Source organism: Temnothorax longispinosus, chromosome 1 (assembly GCF_030848805.1).
Source record: "Temnothorax longispinosus isolate EJ_2023e chromosome 1, Tlon_JGU_v1, whole genome shotgun sequence".
NCBI classification, from domain to species: domain Eukaryota; kingdom Metazoa; phylum Arthropoda; class Insecta; order Hymenoptera; family Formicidae; genus Temnothorax; species Temnothorax longispinosus.
In genome coordinates, this window is record NC_092358.1 from 10,693,777 (window position 1) to 10,713,242 (window position 19,466).

Here is a 19,466-nt window from a genome sequence, read left to right on the forward strand (position 1 = left end):
CCAATTAAATCTAGAAGCATAAATTTCCTAAAGAAATAAACAAACATGCTGCATGTTTTTTAACATAGGTATATTAAATTAAAAGTTTTACATAAAATGCGAATGTTATTTTATAATATTTAATATCATACAGGAACGATAAATTGGTATATATCAGGAATGTTAACTTTTTTATTCTCATTATATACCTAGTCATAATTATATTTAGTATTATAAAATAAAATATCATTGCCTATATTTTTATATCTGAAAATATATATTAGTTTTACATAAATAACAGTAGCAAATCATATTTTAATATGTATTGGAAAATTTCTCGCTAAATATTATCAAAAATGATCAAAAATGCAAATATTTTTTTGTAGCTGTCAAATAATTCTGGGAATGAAAATTAAGCTAAAGCCAAAGTTTTCATTAAAAAATATCATTATGCAATGTGAAAATCTATTCATTATATTTATTTTCTGCATTATATAAATTTATTCACATTCTATTCTCAGGTAAAAGTAACTTATTCCTAAAACGGAATGAGTTATCTTCTCAAAGATTGCCTGCATATTGGAAAACGATGTTCTCAGAACATCTTATATATTTTGGCATTTCTTCAAGTTATTATTTATTGCGTATATCAAGTAATTAGATTTAAAATTTATCCAAAGAAACGTATGCCGGATTGACCATCGCAGTGGTGATGCTACCGTTATCCAGCGTATCCTGCTGCTCAGCCGCCCTCCATAACTTCGTGGGCCGGAATAAACTCAGGAAGCTCTGCGAACAATTAAAAGGGCACAAATTAAATTGTTGCGGATCCGATAATGGGCGAGATACGTGCCGACGGCGCCGTTCACGTTCTCGCGAGGTCATATCTCCTTGCGCGAAACCGCACAAGTACTTTCGAAGTGTGCGAGGAACGCCCGAAAACAACGGGAGAGGGAGATAAGAGTAATGTTAAATTTATCGGCTAACAGAAAGCGGAAGCGGTCAAGAAAGAGGGCAGCCTTTCCCCCTCTCTCCTTCCTTCTCTTGGATAGAAATAGGTGCAGTTCATACAGGGCCGCTCTCTCTGTTGACATAGAGTAAGTAAAATTAAAAATATTACGAATTGTTTTCTTGGAAATTATTGAGTTTCTCTTGCCTGAGCGGTTTATCAGATATGATGTCATAACATCTTATGAATTAAAGAAAAAGCTTTAGTGAACTCTAAAATATTAGAAGATATATTATCTATCATATTGAACTATAATAATTCCAAAGAAAATAGCTTATAATATTTTTAATACAGTGCCCTGCGCAAAGTGTTCATGCAAAGTGTTCATGCAAAATTTTATTTAGCACCTCTCATCGTATATAAAAAAAAACAGGATTTTTACAGGATACAAAAGTGACATTTTGCAATTTAAAAATGCGAAAAATTCAATATAAAGATTCGAAATATTCACGCATTTATTTGCAAAACAATTTATACAACGCGATACTCTCCAGTTGCTGGGAAAAATTCGAACGCGTATAGTGGATCGTCAGTTTAATCAAAAAATTTAATCCCGTAAAATGTTCTTTTAAACATATGTCAATTTGTATATTTTCAATTTCGTTAAAGCTCGCAATTGGCGACTCTCAGCGCTTTGTACGGTTGCGCCCTTTGTGCTATGCATGCACCGCGATTTGCACTCTGGGCTTTCGGCGGCCCTGTATATCTGAAGCGATGGAGAGTGGCAGGCTCCCTTCCTCACCATGAAGAAAACTTTTCGTTTCAAAGTACGATTACCGACGTACTGTGGAAAAACTTGTATTAAGACGTCCCCGAGTTCTCCGAGATTTTACGACGCGGACCGCAACTTCTAAATCGGCCCGTAACCGCTACCGTGCCGACAGCGGCACGTAGCTTTCAGGAGATTCTTGCTCTAATCGAGATATCGAGAATAGGGTGATGGAATAATGCAGGCAACGACATTGACATCGCAATTTTCATTTTCGATAGAAACCATTTTTTAATGCGTTATATCCAAAGACTTACATTATATAATAAATTGAGCCTTCCCATTGAAGAGCTGTAGATCTAAAAATCTAAAGGACAGAGATATGCTTATTGGGATGCTTTTCTTGTTTAATTGTATAGTCACCAACTGGTGGGGAGAAAGAGAGCACAAGGAAAGCATCCTATAGTAAGCATAATTGTAGTCACCAACTGGTGGGGAAAAGAAAAGGTGGTGAGAGGAAAGGTACACAAAGAAAACATCCTAATAAGCATAAATGTAGTCACCAACTGGTGGGGAGAAGGAAAGGTGGTGAGAGAAAAGATACACAAAGAAAACATCTCACAATCAGTAAGCATAAATGTAGTCACCAACTGGGAGGTAAGGGAGGGGGCTACACAATTAGACAAGGAAAGCATCTCAATAAGCATATATCTGTCCTTTAGGGCCGGTTGTTTCAACCTGTTGGTAAACTAACTAATAGTTAAATCATATATGTATCTTTGTTTTTCTTTCAAATTAAAGAAGGATAGACGTATAATTTAACTATTAATTAGTTTGCCAATAGGTTGGAACAACCGGCCCTTAGATCTTTAAATCTACAGCTGTCCAATAAGAATGTTTAGTCTATTTAGTCTATTATATAAGTCTGTGGTTACATTCTATGAATTAAGTAAAAATCTTCAGTAAAATATTTAAAAAAATTTTAAATAAATGAGGCACGGCCGATATAATATATAATTAATTAGAAAAAAACGGTTAGGACTGGATCTTACAATTAGCTTAATAATATTATTCGGGTGAATTTTATGTACATTTCTTCGCCTTAATAATAAGATTAATAAAATAATAATAAAATTCACATGAATAATATTATTAGGCTACCAATATCCAGACAGTAAATGCGTTTTCCCTAATTGATTAAAAAGAATTTTGTCCATCCCTAATAATCCTAAAAAAGAATAATTTATAACATTCTTTATGCCGGATGCGTAATGGCTAAAGTTTTTACTCGCGTTTGATTAATCGATCGTACATAGGAAATGAGACAAGTTGGTCAAAATTGTTGGGAGATCCAATGATTCCGCAGCCGCTTCTACTTTCTCATTAGCGAAAATTAATGACCCCGATCTCCTAATAAAATCTCCCTTTCTTGAAGACGGCCAACCGGTAAGTCATTAAGCAACAAAGAAGAATACTGATTATTAAGAAATCTCAATTCGAACTTTTCTCTGAAAGGTCGACGTCTTTCATGCCTGTTTGATAAATGTGTCTTTGCAGAAAATAATTTATTTTTAAGCTTTAACTTTAAATACATAGTCATATCTGAATCATTGGTTAAAATCAATTATTTTTCTTATTTTGAGAAATATAATATATATACTACATCCAATAACTTTTCTGATATCTTAATAATATTAAAAATTTTTCCAAGAATTTCCTTAACATGAAATGACTGAACAGTGAATAAAGAGTTAATAACTAAAAAAATAAGTGCTTTTAAGTAAATTCTGAGTTAAGTAAATGAGTTAATTAAACAAAGACAAATAAATAAATTTATTTTACTTTGCGGTTGTGTATTGTATATGTAGATGAGCGTGATAATTTATTGCAGACAGAAATAATTACGGACAGAGATTAGCTATTAAAAGCGGTTATTAGAATAAAGCAGTAGACATAAAATAATTTAAGAGAGTACTGTCTAATGTTTAAACAAAAGGAAAAGCAAAAATAGTATTATTATTTAACTACATTTTATTGGTGAGACATTATATTTTATTAATAGCAATATGTCTGTAAAATAATGGTTAAACAGTAATAATGTAAAAAGAATTAATAATTTTTCAAGTAAGAAATTTTCGTATTGCAAATAGGCGTAACAAATATTATACTACATCTTTGTGCTTATCTGCCCGAGGGAAAAAGGGAAAGCGAACAAACCGTTAAGCAGTTATTCTGCGTCAATAAACAGCTCACTCGAAGAAATTTTCAAAGTGGAGGGAAGAAAAGAAGCTTTAAGATAAGCTTTGAAAAAATCTTTCACAACCAGACTTGACTTTCATGTACATCTAACTCGCATGAATTTCTACCTGAGCCCGAAGACAGCTATTAGCAGACCAACAAAAATTTCTTTTATAAAAGTCAAGTCTGGTTGTGAAAGATTTTTTCAAAGCTTATCTTAAGGCTTTTTTTCTTCCCTCCACCTTAAAAATTCCTTTGAGTGAGCTATTTACTGTGCTGATTTGTATTATTGTATAGAAGTTTGGGAATAATTGACTCACCTCGGATTTCCAGACTCGTAGGATAAAGAAGACCGGCATTGGCACCAAGGTAGCCAATCCGATCCCGATCCCGATTGCTTCTGTCCAGGCGGGAAATACGTACGAGCCGTACTTTCCCCGAAACACAGTTTGAGCCATTTGATATCCAAAGATTCCCTGCAGATATAAAGGAAGCGCAATTGGTTAATTGCTCATAGTTCCTCATATAGCAGCTGGAACTATGCTGCGGTGGATGATATACGTGCGGGAGAGCGTAGTACAATTAAGCAATTAAGGGAGATTTCGAATTTTTAATCAAAACTAACTTTCGCAGGGCGTACCGTTCGGCGGCCGTCGCGTCGAGGGAAATATTTCGATCCCCGTGACGGTGCGGACAAAAAATTTCAGCCGTTATAAATAAAAATTTGCTCGGCACGCCTCGACAGGCAGCCAGATTAATTAAGCAGTTTGGTCGTGGGGAATACGACGCTTTGTCTCTAAGGGACGCAAACCACCAGAGCTGTTGAGTTTTGCAAACCTAACTTAGTTAGTAATCTTGCCTAAAAAGTCCGATAGAAATAAAAAAAATCAATATAATGCATTATATTTACTAATTCATAAAAGTTGAAAATAAAAATATTTAATTATTTGATCTGCATTACATTTTTTGATTCATAAAAATTCAAAATACAATAACAACAATAAAATAAATAATATTTAATAATAATAATAATAAAAATATTAAGTTTTTTAATCTGTTTTTATAAATTCTTTATCTGTTTTTATTTTATTTCTATTCTTAATAAACATACAAATTATTCATCAATAACGATTTATATCTTTAATTTAAGTTTTAAATTGTAATTATAAACATATGATATTTTACTTCTATTACATAATAATAATATATGCGAATGTATAAAAATATTTGTGCCTAAATGGATATTTAAATATTAAATTGTCAATTCTTTAGTTACATAGAAAAGTATGTTTCCGAATAAATTTTCAACTAATTGAGATTGATCGTATTTATTATAAGTATGTAAATTTATTATATTACTAAAAATATATACTTTGATTTTGTACTGCTTGTAACTAGGGAAACCGGGGCTATATATACATATATATCATATATATAATTGGTACATTAGGCAAGTTGATACACGGTAACTATTGTAAAAGTGACAAAAGATAATACTGCATAAAAAAAATAAAGTATTTCCGCAAAAACATTGCGATAATATTTCAGTTAGTTATTTCAAGCTAAAGTAGCGTATTTTCACAAACAAAAAATATTTTTAGTTTTTTTTGTATTTTAATTTTGTATAGCCGAAAGTAAAATAAATCAGTGATATATTAAATGTTATATTTATAAATCTACTAGTCATTATATGTCATAATTCTAACTGTTTCTTTAAAATCTTTACTTTAAACGTGATAACTTCTAGTTACGTCAATTACTACGTTTACGCGAGCGTTACTTTTGTAGTAACTTACGATAATTCACTCGAGTGAATTATCGTTATACCTCCATATTCGGCTAATTGTTACAAAAGTAGTTGCCTTATAATTTTTATTGGTGCAACACAATTAATTATACTATTTAATTTAAAAAATTGTTTTTGTATAAGCATGCGGGGCTATTGAAAAATTCTTTTGTGGCTTGTATTCCATCCTTTTGTGGCTTACATTGTGTTACATGTAAAAAAATTATTAAAAAGAAATGTACCAACTAGCCTCGGTCTCCCCTATTACTTACAATCATGATATTTTCAAACAGAATAGTTTTTCTGACAAATTATTATATATTTATTATAAAGCTTGTACAAGTTGGAAAATTATCGGAATATTTCTGAACCTTACACGTTACTCTACTTTAACAAGCTCTTTGACGATCGATAACCTAAAGCTTTAGTTTCATTACTTTCCATATAAATTCGATTAATCGTCTCCACGCGATGGGTCGGGACTAATTTACGGTTTATTCTCTCTCACTGTGTCGCTAAACTTTCCGCAAAGTTTACAGTCAATAAACGTAGGCTCCTTACCTCGACGGGATTAACCATCGTCTTCCTTTCGTTTACTACCTCCGATTATATCATAGCGATAATATACATTAAAGTCGTTAAAGTTTTAATTGTTGTTTATTCGCGATCGTGTAGAGATAAGGATTATATATAATAACTTATTTCAATTACAATAAGGAATCAAGGTGACGCAAAATCACGGATTATATACCCGAAAGACCGTTTCATTGTCTTGCACGCTAAACGAAAGGGTTCAACCATAGATTTTCAATATGTGGATTTTCCATACTTTGAATAATTTTGTTACAGATATAAAAAATGTATATCAATTATATTTTACCGGTTGGTATATTGATTATTTATGTAATAGATCAAATGTTTGAACATTATCTGAATTAAATTTTTTATTTAAAATAAAACACTTTCATGTACAGGTACACAATTATTTACATGAGGATGACCACGAAAGACTCGACTATTTATTATTCTAAATCCATTCAACTAAAATTATTTAATTATTTTTACTGAATTTTATAAAAGTATCAACATTAAAGACTTTTTCCGATACCATTTTCCGAATTTAGCAAATTTCCATAATTAAATACATTAGGATGGTGCAAGTTTAAATTTAAACCTGCCATTGAAATCACAAGATCCTCAATAATAAGATCCGCTGGTGTCGGGATCCTTTGTACCTGACCCTTTCTACCTGAAACATCTGCTCTGGCAGGTATCCCAAGCGAAAAGGGTTAAGCCTTTGACAGAGACACACTGTAGAAGATAAAATATACTTACTAGACAAGTGACGGGGGCGAGGACGACCCAGCAGAGCCACCAATATCCGCGAAGAAAACGGCCAAATTTAATTTTCATCTCGGCGATATTACCCAGAAATCTGTTACATCCGTACAGCCAGGAGGGCACAATGAGTTCGGCGAAGCCGATCAATAGGATAGCCCAGGAGGCGGTATGCCAGTCCATCAGCTTGAATAGGTAGATACCGCCGTCGAATACCATTGGAACCGCCAGGAGCCAGCAGGTAGCGCATATAGCCAGCACCACGAAACTCTCGTATTTTCGCAAATCCGGACGCCTGTCCAGTATGGCGGTGTTTATCGCTTGCACGCCTGCGAACTATATCGTAAAAAGTAACGACCGTGGCCGCGCATTTTCCTCCTTTCCTCGATTCCCCTCCCCGCGCGCCCATTTCCTCTCTTTCTTTCCTTTACTTTCTGTTTCTACATCTTCTCTCTCTTTTTCATTTACTCTTGTTTCTCGTAGCGATAAGTACCGAGTTCTTAATCCAAAGAACGTCTAAATTTAGGACGCGAAGACGTGGAAGAAACGAAAACCGCGAGCCCGCTCTCGATCATCATTTGCATCATAACGAATGTACACGCTCGATTGTGTTCGCATCTGGCAATATTCACGGTGGCATTTTTTATACGGTTTCTCGCTCGCTCGTGGCCGCGTTTCGGTTATCATCGGCGAAAACGCGCTGGAAAACGGCGGGAGAAGAGAACAGGGGTTGACGCCGCGCGCCAAGAGGAGGCGAAGAAAGTGTAGATTTCACTCTGAAACGGCGAGACCATAATTCCTTCCGTGATATACGAGCTTCGAGGTGAAAAGATGGGAGTCTCGCGATGCAAAAGCAACGCAAAACGATCGCCGTCCGGCTACTCCGCCGGGATGAGGCGCATCCCTCTCTCACGCGCATCCCTCTCTCATCTTTTGACAAATACGCCGGCCGTTTTTCAGGCGCCGTTCTGAATGGCGCCTTCTTAGCGCCGGATCGGATGTGAAATCTTCGTGAAATAACCATGTCGATGAGCGATGTCGAACGCTGGTACACCGTGACCGTATATCTGCTTTGCAACTTTTTAACGAAGGCGTTATAACTACGAAGATCTATCCTATCCGTGCAATTGCATGCGCTGAGAAACCGGTTTATCGCGTGTCTAAAGCACTTTATGATATATTATAGGTCGAAATGGCCGACATTCGACTAGCTGGCGATTGATTGCGAAAGTTAGGGTTATAACATTTATAACGCCGCGCTTAAGAGCATGGAAATTATCTGTACCTACCTTATAGAGACAAAGAATCGTATCATTATATAAAAATTTAGAAAAAACTGGATTTAAAGTTTGTTATTTCTATGAAACTTTTCTCAACACATTTTCTAAATAATCTTAAAAGGCTTCTATAATTAAAATCCTAATACGAAGAATAGGGCATAGAGCCGTAACAAGATGTTCGTGTTAAATTATTTTTAATAAACAATCCATATTTTCCAATCATAATAAACATTTTCTAAACATTGTATCTTAGGAACTAATAGGGGAGAGTGGGCAAACTGCGAATACGGAGTGAACGCGAACGATTACTATTGTAGTATAAAGTATATTAGAGTAGTGATATTCTCCCACTTCTCGAACCCAGCGATAGTTCGATATACGCTCAGTGGTACGAGTACGAGAGAGAAGTGGGAGAATATCACTACTCTAATATACTACGATAGTAATCGTTCGCGTTACCCCACTTAGGGGTGTACGCAATTAGGTACCCCACTCTCCCCTAATAATGGACATAAGACCCTTTACCATTATACAACTTAAACTTCTGGAATATATTGGAAAAAGTAAATTTTTACACAAACTGGAGATAAGATTTTTTTACCTCTAAGATACAGATAATGCGATTTTATAATTTTTTAGAGCGAAAAGATGCGAAAGTCTCTTTCTCGGCGTCTCAAAACACCAGTATCTATCCTTGTTAGAGTGATGGAATGAAATAGCTATTACGCTTTTGATCTCAAAGCCAATGCCTCTAGCATAAAATTGTATTGTATTTTATTTTCTTCTCGGTATATTTGTTTGTAAACTTTTATGTATTAATTAATTAATTGAAATGAAAATTTCGAATTATATCGCGAGAAATTCGAGCCGCGTGATCATTGTATACATGTCGCACGCATTATTTTGTTCCCCTGCTTTTGTCTTTACTATTCTAAATATAACCAGAGAGTCGCGCGAAGTGCAAGGTGGCAAAAGTCCGACCAGCTTGCAAATATACAACTCGTTAGGACAAATGCAGTTAGCGCGGCGATGTTTCTCGTTATGCGAAGGAAAATTGAAATTCACATCTCTCGCTCTCTTCCTTCTCCTCCTTCGCCCTGCTTCCCTTATCTCAGCCGAGCTCATCGCATTAATAAGTATTTTTTTTTCATCACTGTAAGTGACGAAGAGCGGAAGCGGTTTTTGCGCTTGCATGAAAGTGGAGAGATAAAATCTTTTTATAGTCTCCTTAAATGTTCGTGCGATAATATGTATGTTTCGCTTGCGTGTGCCTTACCTGACTACCGAGGCCGAGTATGAAGAGCATGAAGAAGAACAGGATGGCCCAGAGATTCGACCACGGCATTTGTACCACCGCCTCTGGGTAAGCGACAAAAGCCAGTCCCTCCGCGCTCTGGATCACACTGCCGATCGGCACTTTCATCTGCTTGGCCAGAAATCCAACTACCGAAAATACCACCAAACCAGCGAAAACAGATGTGAATAGGTTGGTGAATGTGACGATGATAGCGTCTCTGAGAACAAAAGGATAAAATTCAAATATCACCACATGCTTGACGAGTACGCATATCGTATTACTGCCATTACTGGAATAAATTTCAGAGATGAAATTTCTTTTTACGTAGAAAATTTGTATATGCAAGAAAAATGCTTTTATTTCTGTTCTCTCTAACATACAAGCGAAAGGCTCTCGTAAATCCATGACTATATCGAATCCTTTCCCGTTTTCCTAATCTTCAAGGAAATCCCAGAATATATTTTTCATTTTTTCTTATACCTGCAGAAGACGTACTCTCTAAGGGCTTTCTCTCTTTCTGTTTATAGGTATCTTTATAGATATAGAACATATGCTAGGCACAGAACATGTACTATTTGATAATATTACGAGATATTTTTCAAAAGATAGGCAAGTAAGAAACTGTTACGATTACGATATTATATTTGTAAGTCATTCTTATTAGTCGGATTATTATGCGTACTTAATTATTTAGAATGGTTATCTTTAGCGAAATCGTTATTATTATTATTATTATACGTTATACTCGAGCTAGTCTCGGAATTGCTCCAGCTGTCGCAACGGCACACCCGGCCACCGCCCGTCACCGAAACGACGTCGTCGAGTCCCGAGTTAAAATAAAATATGCAACGATTGCTGTGTCGTAAAGAGACTGAAACGTCGCCGAACGATGAACCAGAAGATTAATAGGCACTTGAAGTGCTTAGTCAGTGTAGTTAATTAAATACAGGTCTTGCGATAAATTATTCGCGCGATTGAACGCGCGACGAATTTGTACATCCATCCTATATGGGGTGGACGCGTATAAAATCAAACATTCTGCTTTTTAAGGACTGCTTTTTTCTTCCCGTTTTGCTCTTAAGGTATCCCTTAAGGTATTCGTAAACGACCTATATAGTTTTTTTTCTTCCTTTCGTCCGAAATGCACACGTTCCGTTTTAGTATAATCGCACCTGTGGCAATTGTTGCTGAAGTTGCTGTAACTCGCAAGAGTCACCAGGGATCCGCAGGCGATGCCGAGCGAATAAAAGACTTGAGAGGCTGCGTCTGCCCACACATTTGCGTCTTGCAGCTTCGAAAAATCGGGATATATGTACCACAGCATGCCAGAATCAGCGCCTTCCAACGTAACACCTACGAAATTATCTCCCATAGATCTCGGCAGAGTTACCTGTCCTCGTAACTACTACTACACGTATTATCGCGCATAGTACTATAATGATAATGATTTATCTTTACAAATCTATGTTGTCTAAGTGAGCGATACAATTTAAATATATCGGATACGTGATACAATTGTAATTAATTAGACACTTTTATTACTTCGTAAATTGCATCCATCTGCTTGGAGTAAAAATTTTAACCACACCCTAATTTTGATTATATTTTATTCTACTTTTAAAAGCAACGCAGATATTTCACGTGATTAATGTTATATAATAGAATTATCAATGTTATAAATATGAATACCCTAAATATATTTGTATTCATCGAAACAAATTATCAAGAATTTTTATCGTACTCGAGAGTCATTGATTCATAAAAGAAGTTTGATAAGATTTAAAAAAATTTATTAAATTTATCTAAAAAATTGCACTTTAGAGTACTCGGAAAAGGTTGTTATTAAATAATTTTAAGTTGAAGAAAATAATTTTTCACAACACCTCCACGGAAAGTTCGACTTTCCATGCTTGTAGAGAGGGGCTAATTTCACGCCAGGACGGCATAGCGGGCGGAAAGTAACCACTTTCATCCCTAGGGAAAAAAATTGATACTTTCCGCCCGCTATGCCGGGTGGAAAGTATCAATTTTCTTCCCTAGGGAGGAAAGTAACCCCTGGCGTGAAATGGCCACTCGCCCCTCTCTAGGCATAAAAGTCGAATTTTCCGTAAAAGTATTGTGAAAAATATCGTGTGCACCTCGGGTCGAAAGCTTTTTCAGACTCGTGTGATTTCTTCCCTTGATACACAATATACTATTTATATTCACACATTCACACACTCTCACACACACACACACGCACGCACGCACGCACGCACACGCACGCACGCACGCACGCACGCACGCACGCACACACACACACACACACACACACACACACACACACACACACACACACACACACACACAAGGTGTAACATAAATGTAGGCTGCTACTTCAGGGGTGTATTTTACTCGTCAGAATACTCGTCAAAATAAATTTATATAAATGTACGTCCAAAAATGTATCATTTTCACGTTACAGTCATGTTTAAAGGGACACGAAGGATACCACCAGTGGTTTCTTGGTGTCTTTATGTTTTTAAGGACACCTGAAACAAATTGTCTATTATACTCCCGGCCTGTTGAAAATATTAATAATCTTTGTCAGTGCATTAAAAACGGGTTCAATGAATTACGCAACACGCCAGGTGTTCGTCAAAGGGTCGCTAAGAAGACGGGTGGAGCAGTGTATTGTGGTTGAGGGCGGTTACTTTAATAAGCATTTGCTTTAAGGAGGTTTGATGGCTACAACAAAGTGCAGAGAGTTTCATGAAATTTTAATATGTTGTTCTGGAATGCAAAATATAATTATGTGAATTTTTTAGGAATTTTTCACCGTCCCGTTTTGAAAAAAATCTACTCCAAAAATTTAAAAGTACAATTTTTGGATTAGATTTTTTTCAAAACGGGACGGTAAAAAATTCCCAAAAAATTCACAGAATTCTATTTTGCATTCCAGAACAACATATTAAAATTTCATGAAACTGGCTGCATTTTTAACATAGGTTTTTATGGGAAATGATATATTGCATATAGCTTCAGAATGAAATAAGTGCAAGAAAAAATGCAAATAATAAGGGAAAAAAATATGCACATGTAACTTAATAATTTACAAATAAATGAGCGAAAGAAAGGGGAAGGTTACCTCACATTTCGTAGAAAAATTAATTATTAAAGCATAAATTGCTTGATTTTTCGTCTGCTAGACTGCCACGGTCGTGAACGATGTGAACAGCAGCACGCATTATACGCACGCGGCGACCAATCAGAGCAATCCCCTTCATTCTCACTACTTCAAACGCTAGTGCGCTGTTTCCAGAACCCCCGCGTCCCACTACTCCCTCCGATGAAGCCATCGAACCTCCATTTGTTTTATTTCACTTTTATTATCTGCTATTTTGTATTGTTAAAAATAAAATAATACGCTTTGTATTGTCTTAAGTTTTAACTCAAACATGACTGTAACGTGAAAATGCTGTAACGATGCATTTTTAGACATACGTTTATATGAACTTTTTTTGCTTATTTTGACGAGTAGAATACACCCCTAAAGTAGCGGCCCACGTTTATGTTACACGTTGTATATAAACTAATTGTAAGACATTAGCCGTGTGAGTGTGTGCGTGTATCTAATGAATTAAACCCAAAACACAAAATATATATCTACATTTAAGAACGCCTTAACATTACAGTTATATAGGAGAGCCCGCTTTATTTCTGTTTCTTACCGCGTACTAGCAGAATTGTGAGAATGACGTAAGGGAAGAGCGCGGTGAAGTAGACGACTTTGCCGATGGTCTGGATACCGCGTACCAGGCATAAAAAGCACACTATCCAGGCTAGCGTGAGGCACCCGAACAGTTCCCACCGTATGCCGCCGAAGTTCTCCCATGTAGCTCCACGCAGACCGAGAACGTAGTCACTAGACGCAATCGACAATTACACGCTTTGCAGGCGCGATCCTCACAACAATTTTTGTGCTCGCTCCTCAACGCTGAACAGCGGCGTAAGGCTCGTTACCGATCCTCCCGACACGATGCAGCGCTGATGGCAATGTACACCGTACCTGAAGTACTCCTCGGACGACAGTACTCGGTCGTAGAGTTCACCTAATGATTTGGTCTCGCCATTCGGGCCACCCCAACAGTGAGTAGTATTACCATCGTTGTAGCTAAAGCTGGAACAGACCCTGTGGATGGCCATGCAGGTCTTATTGTAAAATATCTGGGTTTTATTACTGTCCTGTTGACATTTCATATCCTGAAGATTGCTGTAACAATCTGTCGACATCAGCATTAAACACAGTTCAAAAACGAACGATCGTGATAGGATAAGTAATTTCTTGCTCCGTCAATAACATCTTTTTATAAAAATATAATTATTCGATTAGGCTACGTGTTCGAAAACTTCACTTGGGCGCACGCCAGCATCGCGCGTCTGTCCTTGTTCAATTTTTAGTAAGTAACAAAGATAGAACGACACGCTGTGCATCCGAGTAAAGTTTTCGAACGCAGCATAGAATCCAAGTTATGTAATATGTAGTAGGTGACGCCAATTTATATTACTTTGTATCGCTGGCGGATCCATTTATTTGGAAGAGAGAGTTTCAATCCCAATCCCCCTCCTCCTTCCAAATAAAAGAAATCAAGTTTTGCTGGATCTGTTTAAAAAATCTAGGGAAAAAATGCATTAAACGTTAAAGCAGGACCAGAAGTTTCACCGCGTTCTCATCGTCGATCCTGGAGTAAAAACTAGATACTAATAAGAGAAATATCAAACCAAATAATTTTGCCAAAACCTCTCCCATTATCGACGTAAAGATCCGCTAGTGCTTCGTATGATAAAACAATTAAGTCCCTTGATAAACCAAAGCATTTTTCGACTAGATTATTTTGTGTAAATTGTTCTTTGTGCAATCCTAAATAATGTAAATAACAATAAAAGGTAATAGCTGTGCCTAAGAACTTATGTCTCACACCAGTAGACGTTTATTCACGGTAACAGTTAACTACTTCCTAAAGTTAAAGTTTCGTTAAATCTTTTGCTTGTTTAAGTACGACGACGATAAGTTAAATGTTTGTCAACGCGCTAGTCTATTTTTACTTACCATTCGTGTTGAAATCATTGTCGCAGTACGCCCAGGCGAGTTTTGACATGCAAGAAGCAAAAGTGTAGAATAAAGTCCACGCGACTATTACCATATAATATGTCATCACCAAGAAGATGACGACCAATGTGCAATAACCTAGGCCATGAAAAGCTGGCGCCATGCGGCTGAAAGCTTTTACTGGCCCCAATCCAGTATACTGCCCCATACAAAGCTCCAGGAAGAATATAGGCAGACCCATTGCGAACAGTATGATAATGAAGGGTATTAAAAAAGCACCTGTAACAATTAATTATAGTCACAGTTTCTTATAATAATTTGAAGATACTTTTCTATTCAAAGCGCATATACTTTTACACTTTTATCATTAATGTGCATCAAATTTAACATAAAATATGCTAAAAATTGGCCAAAATTAGCGGGATTAGATATGTCTTACAAGTAGATTTGAATCTTTTATGAATCTTTTACTTTACTAGAATTTTTACGTTTTTTCGAATTAAAACGATTGTATAAAGCAACAATTATTTTAATATATTATTCTTTTATTACAAATACTTATTAGATTACCAATCGTTAATATTAATTATAATAAAAGTATAATTAAAAATAGAATACAGAAGAAAAGAAATATAGAGTAAAAGTTACTTAAAAATCTTACACGTTTATACATTCTTTAAATTAACAACTTAGAGTTGGAGTACCATTTGTAAAAGATTCTGGAATCTAGAAACTACTAAAAAGTACACATTTCGCGAATCCTGCAGATACTCTAAAGTAAGATATTCTAAAAGTCGAAACTAACTATATATAAGGATTAATTACTTCGTAAATACGTTGTATGAAATATTATTTCTTATAAATATTATTTGAATTTTAGGAAATGAAACTTGATTATTAGATTTGATGCAGATTTTCAAGTATACATATCGAACTTGATCCCATTCTTAGTCAAATTACAATACTTATTATAATTATAATAATTAATATTCTCTCTCTACTAAATAAAGAAAGTATAATTCTCCTACTAAAAGTATAATTCTATTACTTTCATTTTATCGTTATTATTATATAAAGATTTTTTGTGGTTTAAAGGATGATATAGGAGGTTTATAAGAAATAATCGTTTCGTTAAGTTTTGCAGATTATTGTAGTATAACTGTTTAAAAACAGAATGACGTTGATTTGATTAAAATCACGAAATTGACGAAATTAGAATTGAAAATCCGAAACGGCGCAAGAAATCGATTTCTTCGCAGGTAACGGCGCGCCAAACAAACGGTACCTGCGGATGGCTATTGTTATAGTAAGGGATCTTTCTTTAGAAATGTCATCCTAGGTTACAATAGAGTATTTCAAAAGTCTTCAAATCTGATTGTATACTGTTACATTTAAAAAATGCAGTCTTACGCTATTGCGTAAAAACATAATGTTCAAAACTTTAAACGCATTTTCTTGAAAGCAGCATTTTTCAAAAGTTGCCCTGCTTACTCCGAAAACCAAGTTAGATATTGATTTGAGCTTTACAAGAGTTATCGTAATATACGTATCTTTACTGACTGAATCTATACAATGAAGTTTATAGAAATTATTTTCCGTTGTTGTTATAAATAACGTCAATTTTTACGCAAAAATTAGAGTTCTACGCTTATATGTTGTTACTATTTTGTCATAATATTTTTCTAATAATCTATTTTAGATTGTTAAATCTAATAGAGCAAAGTATCCTGAGGAAAACTGGACCAGAAAATAGCAGATTGCTTCCTTAGAAATTAATCCTGGCAAAACGCAAAGCATTCGAAATTTTCAGGCCTATCTTTAATGACAGAAAATTCCTATCTTTTTTAATAAGTTTTGTATTACAAATTAATTTTCTACATTTTAAATATAGTAGTAAACAACACAGAGAACACACACTGTGTCCATTTACTCCTTTCCCTGAAATAAATTCGTAAATTTTAGCTTCAATTTGATCTTCACTTTATATAAACCTCCTATCTCTCCTTAATATTATTACGTTTCGAACTTATCTATATCTTAACGAATCCTTCATATTATTTCTTCTACAATCAACTACTTGAAAACTTCTTTCTTGCGAGGATTGAGTATCAAAGTGATACCTACTACATCACTAGTTTAAAGAGTTTGATAACTAAAATCTAATTTATTAATTAAAAAGTACTCATTCTGAATCACTTTTGTAGCTCCAAAAAATCTCATCTCACATTCTTATTTATTGTGACTATTTTTTTTAAATCCCCGGCGCGCAATCTTAAACTTCACGTATTAGTTTCTCAAAGTTTGTATCCATAATTTTTCGACGCCCCGTATAGGAACGAAGATACCGTGCACGTCGCAGTATAATATACAGAGCGTTCCAAGTTTTAACAAACTGTAACTAAACTATACCAGCGTATTTTACAAGCAAAGGTAAGAAAACGATTTAGATAAATATAAATTTTCGGAAACTTTATTCAACATAGCTCAAACATAAACGGATTAGAGAGATGGAAATATTGTCGACTTATTCTATTCTGAATCTCAATTATAAATTTTTAATGAAGCACTTATGAGTAGAGACCGGATCGTGGTACCGTTTTCTCTACTCCAAGCGTGTGCTAGCGCCGTGAGGAGTAGTACCGTCCACGCCGCGCCGGTCTAACGAAGTAACGTAGCAAAAGGGGTACCGTCGCGTATATAAATATAAATATTTGTGTACTCTATGCGACGGTGCCCCTTTTGCTCATGGCGCTGGGTCGCTTGGAGTGGGGAAAACGGCACCGCGATCCGATCTCTGCTTATGAGTCTTTATTTATGTAACATTTTCTTCTACCTTTACTCATTTTAACGTGCTTGCGCGCAATTTCGTCGTGACCTGGGACACTCTGTACAATTCGACAGTCACATCTGAGAAGCACGTATGTATTTTCCATGTATACCATGGGACAGATACACACGTGGACCACGGTTACGTACGCGCGATACGTACCACCGCCATTGCGATATATTAAGAGAGGGAAACGCCAAACATTGCCGATGCCAACAGCATACCCAATGCAGGATAGAACAAATTCGATCTGGTTGGCCCAGGCGCCTCGCTTCGGCTCGTCTGGGCACTCCACCAAAACGCCGCCAACTCCCAGAGAAACCCTCTTCACCTGCCAATAACACATGGGGAGCACATTATATTTGCATCATATAAATTATCGCCAAGTCGACGATGGAAAGATCTGACACGCGGACACGCGAGCGGCCGAAAAGAATAGCGGAAAAGAAAAGCGGACCTCAACCGCAACATTGATTCGGCTTTCAACATCAATTTGGCCTTTAACATATTTGCGCAAAGAGACTAGATCACTCGAATCGGCTCAAATGCATCTCTCGAGTTTAACAGCAAAAATATTTAATCTAACCACGGAGGATTAAAAATAAGGTTACATATATAGAGAGCAAAGAGGTTTATTAATTTCTTAAAAATTAATTCTAATTTTATTAATTTGTTTATAGAAAGTACAATAAAGTGTCGTTTTAGATTAAGATGAAAAGATTTGTGATAAGATTAAGATCGTATGTTCCTATCTTCACTTCACTGTCAAGCTTCCGCATCTTGTGTACTAGTGAGAAAGATAAGCATTAACATTTCTTTGTCTATAAAAAAAATTTCTATAAATGTTTATTTTAATCTTTCGATGAATATGCGAAACTCTTAAGAATAATTTTACGAAAAGTACAAAAATAATAAAAATGAAAATTATACTCATATCTAAATTTGGTTTGGATATGGATATTTTAAAGGATCAAATTTAGATACGCTTCCAAATTGTTTACAACATGGTAATTGCGGTAATTTCGACGAATATAGAAACATATTTATAGACAACTAGCATATGCGTCTTGGAAAGTATTTATAGCTTTCCAGGTGATAAGAAGCGAGGCCAAGTACTGACCTGTTTCTCTCTTCTGTATTACGAAATCGCTGCAATAATTAATCACAGCATATCGCTGATCAAGACGTGTTTGTATAGGAAAGTGACTAACCTGGGGCGTTTTCCTGGATTCTGCCATAATGTAGTATCCGATTCGACCGATCCTTGATTCCTCTTCAAGACCGCGTTGACGTCTGACGTCTGATCTATAGGCGTCGACGCGATCAGACGGCTATAGTAATATATAACGGCGACAAGATAATCCGAATTATCGAAGTGATTATATCGAAAGATAATTTCCGGATCCACTCAATCGGCCCTCACGCTGAACAAATAAGTTCGATCTTCTCGATTGGTCCGCGCAACGTTCGATGTTTTTTTTTGTTAAAATCCGTACTATGAAATATCGCACTTGTCGCGAAAAATCTGATAAGACAATAATATCGCCAGATTTACAGATAACGAAGTGCATTTCTGAGAATGCGAATTCATCTCACAATCAGACACCGGCGCTGAACTGAAAGATCGAGTGTGTATGACATTCCTTTAATAATTGCTACCTTAGAAATCCTATAAAACGCTTAGAAAAGAAGAAGAAATGTTTTTTATTTTATTTTAAAATCAATATGCCCAGTTTTAATATACAATAACTTAAGAATTCTAATAACAGTTAACAATTCTATATAACGTATTCTTCTTGCATTCATAAGCTAAAGAGCTTCAGGGAAGCCCACTACAGAATCGTGTTATCAGAGGTGAGATCAACTTTCGTAAATATTCGAACAGAATTTACAGCCATCTGCAACGTTATCTAG

At 35.6% G+C, this 19,466-nt stretch overlaps 1 protein-coding gene across 2 annotated transcripts; it reads right to left on the reverse strand.

Annotated features, from left to right (window-relative positions):
* Nucleotides 1-440: 440 nt before the first annotated feature.
* LOC139809587 (sodium- and chloride-dependent glycine transporter 1) lies at nt 441-18,985 on the reverse strand. 2 transcript variants are annotated; one of them, XM_071772559.1, is made up of 10 exons: nt 18,764-18,973; nt 17,715-17,883; nt 14,726-15,004; nt 13,685-13,898; nt 13,347-13,540; nt 10,809-10,989; nt 9,616-9,853; nt 7,057-7,395; nt 4,256-4,411; nt 441-768 (listed from the first exon to the last, which is right to left on the reverse strand). In XM_071772559.1, exons 1-10 carry the CDS (start codon nt 18,788-18,790, stop codon nt 643-645), a joined length of 1,923 nt encoding a protein of 640 aa, XP_071628660.1. In that variant the 5' UTR covers nt 18,791-18,973; the 3' UTR covers nt 441-642. The 2 variants fall into 2 exon arrangements, with proteins under 2 accessions (XP_071628660.1, XP_071628666.1); XM_071772565.1 differs by lacking the exon at nt 7,057-7,395 and having other exon boundaries at nt 18,764-18,985.
* Nucleotides 18,986-19,466: the final 481 nt, after the last annotated feature.